The 12,386-nt window shown below is 27.3% G+C and overlaps 1 protein-coding gene across 1 annotated transcript; it reads right to left on the reverse strand.

The window, feature by feature from the left end:
- Window positions 1–269: 269 nt before the first annotated feature.
- On the reverse strand, window positions 270–7,704 carry LOC132942919 (uncharacterized). Its single transcript, XM_061011633.1, has 3 exons — window positions 7,535–7,704; window positions 4,502–4,741; window positions 270–1,891 (listed from the first exon to the last, which is right to left on the reverse strand). The coding sequence occupies exons 2-3, from the start codon at window positions 4,736–4,738 to the stop codon at window positions 1,631–1,633; spliced, it is 498 nt and encodes a 165-aa protein (XP_060867616.1). The 5' UTR covers window positions 4,739–4,741; window positions 7,535–7,704; the 3' UTR covers window positions 270–1,630.
- Window positions 7,705–12,386: the final 4,682 nt, after the last annotated feature.

Below are 12,386 nucleotides of genomic sequence, written 5' to 3' on the forward strand. Positions count from 1 at the left end.
GTAAGCAATACAACTTTAAAGCAACCAAAAAAACACATGTACATGCCACATGGGTAGGTAGTATATTTTAGAGTAGGTTATACCTTACTGAAATTGTTTCAGTTTAATTTAAAACGGTCCAACACTATCCAACTGGAAAGATTGAGAGGATATTATTGTAAAAACAATCACAACAATAAACATGTTAAATTATGTATTTCAATATTATATTATTTATTAATAAACAATAAATATATTATAAGTATATTATAATTTAAAATATAGTAGGTCATAAAATTAACAATTGATAATATAATATTAAATATACTATAATAGTTAAGTACTTAATCTATATTACAATAAGTTAAAAATATTTAAATTTTCTTAAAAAAAAAAAAGTTTTAGCAATGGAGTCAGTGTAAAATTAATAATTGTTTGTTGTTGAGGAACACGTAAATACACAATATTAATTTTATCAAAATCAGTACATTTATTTTTGTTACTCAATTAATATTTCATATGAACAATGAACTGAATATTTAAGACAGTTATTAATTATTATCGATCAATATTTTACGTAGAACACTAATTATTATTGATTAGCATATTTTTTATAATGATTTTGTGATAGGTTCAAATGGTTATACAAGTTATAGTTCGTTATGTTAGATACCATCTAGTTCTAGTATAGCTGTCTATAGCCTATAGGTATAGGTAGTAGAGTTAGGTACGAATCGCAGACATTTTACCCCCGAACATTTGCCCCCCACCCCATTATTTTTAAAAGTTTACTACTTGATATGAAATAATTTTTTTGCCTACTGTCTAATATTTTCGAATATTTTCATAAATATAATAAATTACCTATAGATGTATATTTTTGATCAGCTGAACTACTTGAATCAAATTTAAAAAGCAATTATTAAATTGTTAAATAACCAAACTGGTACATTTTAACTAAAAAAAAAAAATATGAACAACGGCTAAAAAATATTTATTTAGAAATAACAAAAGAATCAGTAGGTAATCAAATATTTATTTACAAAATGTATCATTTTGTGTCGACATTTTTGGCCATTTTTATTAATTATTAATTATATTTTATTTTATACTTATTTTTTAAAATTTCTTATTGTTTCAAGTAGTTGAGTGGAAACATAATATACATTTATAATTTATTATATTTATAAAAATAAATGTTATATATTTTTTTTATTTAAAAAAAATAATTTCATAATTTCATAATATTGTGTTATTAAATTCAATATTATTTGGCAATTATAAACTTTAAAAAAAAATGAGGGGAAAATGTCCACATCAAAAATATATTGGGGGGAAAATATCCATTTACCAAAGGTACCTGGTTCATAGTTAAAATTGTACTTGATCTACTTATAATATTATGACATTATGTGTTATAACATGTAAATTAAAATTAATGTCCTATTACATATTTACTTAATAGTTATCATTTCATTACATTTTATAATAATAAAAATAATTAATATATATAGATAATCATGACATATTAAAATGTAAATACCTATATTATGAAATGTGTTTTTTTATTTATATTGGTGTATCGATACCTAACTACATAAGTACAGTTACAAAGTAAAATAATATAAAATATTAATAGATTTAGTGAAGTTTATTTACAATCAACAACGTATTGGATATAATAATCACTTTGAGTCTTGGGGTTACCAGATATTTTACTGACAACTAATACGCAACTATCGTTTATCATTGATGCAGGCCGGTTGACAACAGCGTTCTGGACATTGGGATAAAAGCGTGGATGTTTATTCTCACCTTCAGAATTATGTCCGTTTTTATATCTCCTGTAATCACATGTGTACTTCAGAGCTGTTTCTAAATCACTTGGGTGTACAATATGAAACACTGTGTCCTGTAAGAAAATTGATTGGTATGAAATACGATAACATGTGAAGTTGTTAACTACCGTCTACAATCTACCGTAAAATATAACACTAGGTATTAAAATGTATAGATACCACGGAATATATAGTCATAAACCAATGATCATAATTCATAATCATTAAGAGGATGTCAGCGCACCATTTATTTTCTCTCTCTGACCCGCAACATAGCAAATTTATGATTACCAGAACCGGCAGAACCAACCCTGTGTTATTACTTTTAATATTAGGGTGAATTAATTAATTATCAAACTTTAAGCTAAGAACATTATCTACCTGTCCCTATACGTTGTATCTTTGGCGATATTTTAGTTTTATACAATTTATATAAGTGTTTTCAAAATTCAAATTGTAATAATTTACACGTTCATAACTTAAATAAAAATAAAAATATCATAAAATAGACAACGTTGAGACATAGGTCATGTTCTTAACTTGAAGTTTGATAATAGGTAAATTCACTCTAATTTGGTTCTGATAAACGTAAATTTGCTATGTTGCGCGTGGGTCAGAGAGAGAAAACAAAATACGGTGAGCTGACATCCTATTAAGCGATAAGCCTCAATGCCATATAGATTAGAATGTCATATAAATATTAAATATACAACATGAGTAACGTCATTAGGTTTAAAATATTTATTTTTCACAAACATATTAATTAATCTACTATTATTGAATCGACGAAAACATGATATATAAATATTATGAAGTCAATGCTATACAAATATCGATTGTTCAAAGTCTGAACTCCGAAAATCGTGTTTATACGCACACAATACAATCTTTTTTATCAAGTAATAATAAGTAAGGATATTTTTATTTTTATTGGAAGCAGTTATTGACTTGTTTATATTTATTATTTAAATGATTTAGACAATTTGTGTTATTATGTTTGTGGGTTACGCAGACGCCAGACATGCAGTGTATTTGTGTGAGAAGTTGATAAATGATAAGTAAATGGCTATGATTTATGAAGGTAACTCGTAACTTGTAAGTACTTATTGAATTTTTAGGAATGGTTACAAGAGTGTACCCGTTCTAACCTCTTAGCCCCTAGGGCACACGAGTGCAGAGTGTCTGTCAGGCTGTGTATACAAACATGAACCATGGTCTTGGTTGTCATAGCTTTGCACGGCTTCTGTTCACGTGTGCTACTGATAAATGCACTATGCAGTAAACACGTATCATAATTCATAGTTGTATAGTTTATAATTTGACAAGACTATTTTTCCGGTGAGTAGTTTATGTATCATAACTCATAAGTTATATGATACATTCAAAGTTTCATCAGTATAATGAAAATTTACATAAATCACAGTAATTTCAAAATGTTTCTATTTAAAATATTTACATGGTTTTTTATCAGCTTAATAGAGTAATTATAATAAGATTAGATAGTACAATAGTAATTAGTATAGTTAGTATAATAGTATAATAGTATAATTAGATTGCCGATAGTTTTTTGTAGGTAGTTTAAAAATGCATTTGAACTGCAGGAATACTAACATAAAATATAGTTCAGGACAATGTACAATGTACATATTAGAATAAAGTCATATAGATACAAAATGGTGGAATAAAATAATAAAAACTAGTCTTGAAATAAAATGTATGATAGCGAAATAAGATATGTGGCAGATTTGGGGGTTACCTAGTACTCCGAGTACAGATTCTGAATATTTTTAATTTATATTTTTATAATACCTATGTCTATAATCACATCAACTCCTGTACCTAGTATAATATATTCATACATATATAATGTATAATATCTGTCTGGATCTAGCCGTGCACCCGATTTTTGTATCATGTTCAATGTTCATATTATCTGTACACATATTTTAATTTTCGTACATGAATCTAATTTTAGTATATGAGTCACTATTATACTACACTCTATACTGATAATTTTTTTAGTATAACATATAGATACTATTACCTATTGATTGTTTATAATTAAAATAAAAACATTTAGCCACGTGAATTATTATAAAAGTCCTGTATCGGCTATATTGACTATTAAATTAATATCTATCGATATTTGAGTGTTAAGAGTATGTCAGCGCACTATTTGTTTTCTCTCTGACCCACGCGCAACATAGACAAAACGCATTTGCGCAGAATCGTTTTTTCTATGTTTTTAAGTAATCTTAGAGTAAAATTACCCATTACAAAAAAGACAGAAAATAATATTTTAGAGGGAATGACATATCGATTTTATATTTTATTGATAGTTGACTTTGTATTCGACTTTCAAAATAAACAAAAAAAGTTTGTAAATTTAAATGATGTTTAAATTGTTTTGAAACAATATTTAGAAAAATCGATATGTCATTCTCTCAAAAATATTATTTTCTATCTTTTTTGTAATGGGTGATTTTATTCTAAGATTACTTAAAAACATAGAAAAACGGTTCTGCGCAAATGCGTTTTGTCTATGTTGCGCGTGGGCCAGGTAGGGAAAACAAATAGTGCCCTGATATCCTCTTAAACTGGTTATATACTACCACTATAATAAACTGTATTTTAAATCAAAACGTATAATAATTATATCATAAAAATGTATATTTTTTGCTTACCACTGAATTAGAGTTTAACATTTCTTGTCTCAACTTAAAACGACCATACTGAAAAGGATTTTGGACTCTTCGAATGGTATTTATGTTTAATGACGTCGAGTTAAACATTGCTTTTACATTTTCTGCCTCTCTACTAAGGACATTAACATCAAATAATATATAACTGCTGTTATATGTGCTTACTGATTCCCAATCACTAGGTACGTTTTTCAGCACAAATGACAGCATGGAAGTCATGATCTGAAAATGAATGGTTGATTATAATTTAACTTTAGCAACATGTTGTTCATTTTACATATCTACAATTAATTAATATATATATCTGTTAATATTAGCATATCGATATTTATATTTTGATAAAATTATTTTGATGTTATAATCATACATATTATTTTGGAGAGGAACTAGAACGTGTGTTATTAGTTATTACATTTGAACGACGATTCTGAGTGGCACCCAGTTTCCATGGGCGTAGCCAGGGGGGTTTTGCATGTACCCCCCTCCCCCCACCCCATCAGGCCATTTTTTAGTGAAAAACCACTGCGTGTTCACTTTTCATCCCTTAAAAATAAATTTCCTAGTAGAAAGACCCAATTTTCTTAACTCAGTGGCCTCTCCAGTTACTCCCCTGACAGTTGGATTAAAATACCCATGATAGAAATAATACTATTTCTACACAGAATTAAAAGGGTCACACGTCGCGCTACCGCACACCTCCAATTACTATTTATGATAAAAAGTAGTAATACCTAACTATTAACTAATAAATATATTTTACTGTTATCGTTGATCAGAATGATAAATAGGAATATATTTTTTTATAAAGAAGAAGAAGAGTCTAAAAAATAATTAATTTATTAATATATTATAGTTATTACTTCTTAGTTACTACAATTTACTTTTTATTCTTTAGTGGACACAAATTTAGTAAAATCTATCATTAGACTTTACTGTGTGTCCATCCTTAAAAATTGCTAATAGGTAATAATTAAAACCGAACTTAAATAATTTATGATACTTTTGGTCTCTATCTTTTGATTAAAACAATCATATGCCAATAGAAATATTTAAAATATTAATATGCTGTAGACAGAAATATTATTATTATAATATTATTAGTATTAACTATTAAGTAGATAAGCAATACATTTATTAATTGTCAACTGACATTAAACAACAATTATATTAAATATTTATTTAATTATATTTTTATTCATTTAATTTAAAATATAAATTATAAGTCGTTATAAAAATTAACATTATCATAATATAAAAAAATCTGTTGCTTGTAATTGTAGGGATTTTAGCCCGTAATATTATTTGGTAAATTAATAAATAATATGTATTGAGACATGAGACATCTAATGAATTGTTTGAATCAATTGAAAAAAACCCTAAGTTATTAGGTTTCAGTAAAAATCGTTGGATACCCTCTATTATGATAAAAGCAGAACTGGTATTGTCTAATCTCTGATATAATATATTATATAATTATGAATTTTTGCTAAATTTAAAATTGTGTGGGTCATTAGTTTATTAATAGAGCTCTAAAAACGAATCAATGATAAATAATTATTAATAAGTACCATCCAGTCCAGATGTTATCCAGTCAGTTGTCACGGAATGAAATTGTTATTGATAAATGGTTAAATATGACTAGTTATTAGTTATTAGTATTAACTATTAAAAAAATATTTTATAATATTTTAATATGACATTATTGAAGCAATATATTTTCTATGCATATAATACGAATTACGTATAAAGACGTTCTAATTTAAATAAATATTAAAAATGACAATCCTATACATTTTCGAAAAAGAAATGTTTTTATGTTTGTATGAAGTAAGACAATGAAGTAATTTATTATTACTTATTTTTTATTGTTAGACATAAGTACTAGAAATATTTCAATATTTGCTATTGCTAAATAAATACTTGTTTTTTTTACTAACATTTATCTCGCGAGTCACGGGCAAAGCACGTTTTCAGTTATCTAGGTACGTTTCAGTTGTAGTTGTGTGTTTCCCTATCACTGTGTTCAGAATTTTCTTTTTATACACAAAATTAAATAATATAATATTGTATCCAGTATCCACATTTAATAACCGCTAAATCACACGGTGAGGTAGTTGAATATTGTCAAATATTTAGTATATTATGGTAATGTTAACCACACAGCTTACACGGAAAATAGTGACAGTTTCTATATACCTACTGTTTGTTGTCAAGGAAATTACCAAATGAGTAAATGTATTAGTATTCTAAGTAAATGGTAAAAAAAGGGCGAAAAAATAAAACTAAAAAATTTTCCGAAAAGAATATAATGTAGCTACTTTTATTATTTCTGTTGGACCTAGTCAATTATAATATGAATAATATGCAAAATGTAATTTAGATACCTAATGCCGCATGTATAAGCGTATAACTAAACAATTTTTGTGTTTAAACTAAAACAAGAAGGTAAGTGGCTATTAATTATAATATAATATTATATTTTATTGTCATACTTATCGTTATTATTATTTTGTTGTGGGGTTTTATCCACCTTATTGTTGTTATATATTATGTTACTATAATAATTATACAGGTATTGTTATATATTATACTATGGTTAGCAGTAAATAACAGTTTTTTATGTCAATTTTTAATTCCTATCTGGTTTTATATTAAACTAAATTTTTTTTCTCAACTTAAATTTATCATAACATATAATTTATATTGATCAAAGCCTTTCTAAATTTTCTATTACACTGCTTACTAATTAAATAAAAACCAAAACTCTACAATATCTATACAAAATATTAAAGTACTTTAATTAGCTAATCTATGCTTCTACTACATTTTTATCATCATTGTTCAGTGCCAAACAACTATAATAGTTTGAGTATATGTAGTGATGAGAATATAATATAATGATGATAACAATTAATTAGATAAAAGTATTTAGTAAAGTTAATATTTTGTACATAGGTACAGAGTAGGTACTGAGTAGAGATTATTGAATGAATAAAATCAACAAAATATACTTACCAACTTCTAGATTTAAGCTGTATATATATAGAATATTACTGCTATATAGTTTTGGTGTAATATTTTTTACTATAGAAGAGATATTATTTTAACAGTATACTATTTGAAATTGAAATTTTGTATGAAATGACACTTCGTGCATGAACAACGGGCGCCGACTGATTTACTGATCTATGAAAACTGTTATTCTTAGTCCGCGTACCCACCCACACAGTCTCATAATATTATTGTATAGTAATCAGCACCTAATCACTATATCAACACTAAGCAATATTATACTATGCTTATCAGTTATAAGGAATTTAATCATCGTTACCTAGCATAATATTATCTCTTTTTTTTTGTTTTATGATAATAATTGTCAATCGGCTGTCGGAGTAAGGGGATACTAAGAGATAATATAATGGGTACCATTGGACAGGTGCGTTCCAATGTCTGACCTACATTAATAAATTAATTAATAGTGTAATTAATAATATTATTAACTACAGATATTATCCCTATTTCAGTACTTACTACTTACATACACGGTATTATTCTTTATTATGTTTAATTTATAAATATTATTATGTGTCAGTACTGAGCATATATAGTCAATACGTGGTTAGTATTTAGTAATTGCAACCAGGGACGGCCTGGCCCACCGGGATACCGGGAGGTTCCCTGTGGCCTGGCCTATTGAGATTTGTCATTGGCCTGACGGCCGTACCACATTATTTTTTTAAATAATTAGGTAATTTCTTCATACTAAAAAAAATATATTATTAATATTAATTGTAAACTACTATACTACAGTATAAACATCCCGATTCGAACACCCGTAGCCCGTATTCCCGTAAAGTAAATTGTAATATAAGTTATTAGTTATTACTAATAAGACGTAATAGAGAATTCCTCATGTAATATGGGTATTTTGGGATGTATAAAAGCATTATTATTTATTATTATTATTTTGTATTTTTCGTCAGAGTTGTAGGTACCTACTTCGCGGCTCACGCACACGAATGCGGGTCTGGGATTTCTATCTAAATAGTAATTTTATTCATAGCCCATACCACCTACTCTATTTTTAGTCCGATCCAACTATATCGATAACCGATAACAATTATTACAATAATATAATTCTATGAAAATGAAACATATTCACACATCAACTACTTCGTAACATTACTATTTTTGTATAATGGTAAATGGATCGTTAATCGTTAATCGTTATACTAGCTCAAAAGCTGGAGACCTGGAGTGTATTAATAATGTATAGGATACTTTTGTGCTCTGCATCGTGAATAAAGTCCGCTGTAGTTGGAAACTCATTTTAAAAGTTAAATTATATTATACAATCCTTTTTGTATAACCTTTTTATTTAAAATGAAACCAGTAAAAAGAAAAGGAGGAGCTGCTCGAGAAAAAGAAAAAAAGAAAAAGCAGTTATTGGAAGTCAGTAAGAAATGTGTAAAATTAAATTCATTTTTTTCAATTGATACTTCAGGTTTTTTAATTAACTATTATATTTATTATTTAGGAAGTACTCTAGTTGGTAGTTTGTAATCTAGTCATCCAAATTAATCTAAATTTAATTAATCCAAATTAAACAGTTAACTAAATGAATAGTAAACCTATAGCCAAGTGCCCAAGTAAGCGGTGTGTAGATTATTTTCTATTTAGGAGTCTAAACAAAATATAATAATCTAACCATTCTAACCTAGTACAGTATACAGAACATAGAAGTACCTAAGTACTTTTATAATATTTATTTTTATTTTTGTACCTATGTATCATAGGTGGCCAACGTTTGGATGAGGTCAAATGTGTTTCCAACGTTTTACCCAACCTGAATCTTTAGGAATTTTTAAAAATGTCGATTGCAGATGAGTATGAAATAATGAATTGGGAGGTTGAAAATAACGAGGATGATTTGGAAGTTGACTCTGAGAAAATAAGTCAAGTTATGTGTAATAGTTGTAGAAACTGTACACTGTGTTGTTACAAGTTATTGATAAAATACAATTTATACAGTAACGCTTATCAAGTATTAACAGTTGCTTATAAGTATTTATTGTGTCTTCCTGTTACCCAAGTTGCCTGTGAACGATCATTTTCAACTTTAAAGTTCATAAAAAATAGGTTGAGAAGTAAACTTAGTAATGAAAATACTGAAGCTTTTATGTTAATGTCAGTTGAAAAAGAAATGTTGATAAATGTTGATAATGATCAAATAATTGATTTATTGTCACAAAAAAGTAAGCTTCTTTCAAAATGTCTTTAAAATGTCATAACTTATTATTTATATTTAAAATATAAAATTAATTATAAAAGCTTAATTTAATGAATATTCATTTTGATTTGTTAATTAGCGTTTATAAAGTATAATTTGTTATAAAAAATTCAAGCATATAGTAGCTAATTTAACTTTTTGTTCAATTGTTTAAAGATAATACATAGAGTCATAGAAATAGGTGTAACAAGGGTTAGGCTAGGGTTTTAGGCTTCAAGGAAATTGAATTGAGATGAACAGTCTCACTAAAATATTGATACTGATTGAAGGTCAATTTTTTTTAATGCCCTCTTACATAATATAATTAGATAAATAAATAATTATAAAACAAATTGGTAGTGTTGGTGGGGAGGGGGTAAAACATAAGCTCAGCCATCCCCTGCCCCCCACCGCCACTATAGTTATGCCTATATGCTTTAAGGTAAACATTGATATGTGGCCTGGGTAATAAATTTTCCCGGCCTGAATTTTTCTCCCAGGCCGTCCCTGATAGCAACATGTTAATACTTGTTTTATAATGGTACATTTAACGGGAAACGTGTGACAAATGTACAAACGGGTACATTCAATGGGCCACTAAGTGCACGGGATCAGCTAATATCTAGGTAGGGTGTACCTCACCATTGAGTAGGTCCAGAGGTGTCATTTGGTGGGGAGGGTATGAATTTGCACCATTTTTTTTGTAAAATGCTTTCATTGGCCTGCCAAAAATAAAAAGCGCCGATGTGTCTTAAATTTGATATTGAATATGAATTATTTTTTTTACTTTTAAAAGTTGTGGTCCTAGGGACTATAATATTATATAGTGTCCAACAATATTTACAGTGTTCAAGTGTTGACTATAACTACCGAGTACCAAAAGAACATTTATAACAGTAATATTTATTATATTTATCATAATAATTTGTGCATGGAACAACGTTGCAAATATAGTTTATTAGTGTACATCGTATGCAAGTTATATACGTTTATGTTTGTACCACAGTTTTTACAATATATTTAAAATATACTATAACGGTAATAGATACCTATATACTCAATAGTCAATACTGGCTCCTTTTTGGTACTATCATACATACATATACCATTACTGTATCAACATATGGAACAGCTGCTGTTATATTTACAACCATAGTTTGTCCTCGTGCCAAGCTTAAAAAGATTTGAATTATTTTGAAAATGTTATCATGTATATTTCAATATATTAGAAAATGATAATATACAATTTTTGTGATAATTTCATGTTTTCAAATATTAGTTTTGCATAAAAATGCCTACTTTTTCTTAATTTTTTTCTCTAGGTTGATTTGAAAAGTACTAGTAATTTTTTTATTTTTGACCCTTTTAAAGTACAAATAGATCCAATTAGCTACTAGACTCTACTGTACTAACTGTACTGCCTCAAAAGGGATGACTAGGGCAGGGACCCATGATAGGAGTTTGCATGTTTTCTAATATTCATTCAAAACATAGCTTAGTGACATAGAATATAGAAATCTGTTTCATAATACCAGGAGTCTACAGTAACTTTTTTTTTGCATATTTCGCATATTTTACTCTTTTTCACGTGTTAGTGCATATTTTGTTATATTCTCAGTTTAAGTGTATATTTTTAATTAGAATTTAATTTTTCTTTAAATTGGTAAAAAAAAAATGAATGTACCTAGGTATATCTACATAAAATAATATTCAAAGAAATTATTGTGGGTCGTGTTATCCTAGTCTCCGCACCGGGATCATTTATAATAATTAATTTATTATTTATATAAATTTAACTAATTAGTTAATTTTTATACCACGTTGAACGTACATTAATCGGATTAATGTATATTTTTTTAAGGCATAAATAAATGTATATTTTAAGGTTTTTATGGGCATGAAGTGGGCCTAACACTAGTGATAACGGGCATAAAAAAAAATCGTCATTACTGTAAAATCGTTTTATCAAGGTATAATCACATTTTCCACAATGCCTAAACCCAGAAACGTTTCTCCAACACGAGCATGAAAAAAGGGTATTCTCGTTTTCACTTATTTTGAATTCAGAATAAAATTCATTGATAATATCCAAAATCAATAAATTCACAATGATAACTAGGTAGTAAGTACCTATATTATATCGTATATAGGTTCCGAATTCGTTACACATGGAAATGTGTTCCTTCATGAAATGTTTTCTAGAAAATGCCCCCTATCCCTAATCAACGATATGTAATCGTACGAAAAGTATTATTTAGGTACACAAACCCTTCCGAAAAAAATCCTGCAGTGTGTGCTACTGGTCGATATAACTACATATTATTATTAAAACATAATGTTTTATATCACTGTTTAGGCTAATAATAAAACATTTTATCAATCTCGGTTATTCATTTTATTTGAGTATATTATAGTTTGTTTTTTAATATTTATTTTTAATTTTATATACACGATAGTAATATGTGGACAAAATTGGGAGTACTAGGTAACTGTTATTGTTAATACTTTATTAGAACAGTATGATTTTATGTCAGAGGAAATATAATCTTAAGTGTAGAATAGTTAATTAACTAACAATTAAAAAAAATACATATGATA

This window comes from Metopolophium dirhodum, chromosome 4 (assembly GCF_019925205.1).
Source record: "Metopolophium dirhodum isolate CAU chromosome 4, ASM1992520v1, whole genome shotgun sequence".
Taxonomy (NCBI): domain Eukaryota; kingdom Metazoa; phylum Arthropoda; class Insecta; order Hemiptera; family Aphididae; genus Metopolophium; species Metopolophium dirhodum.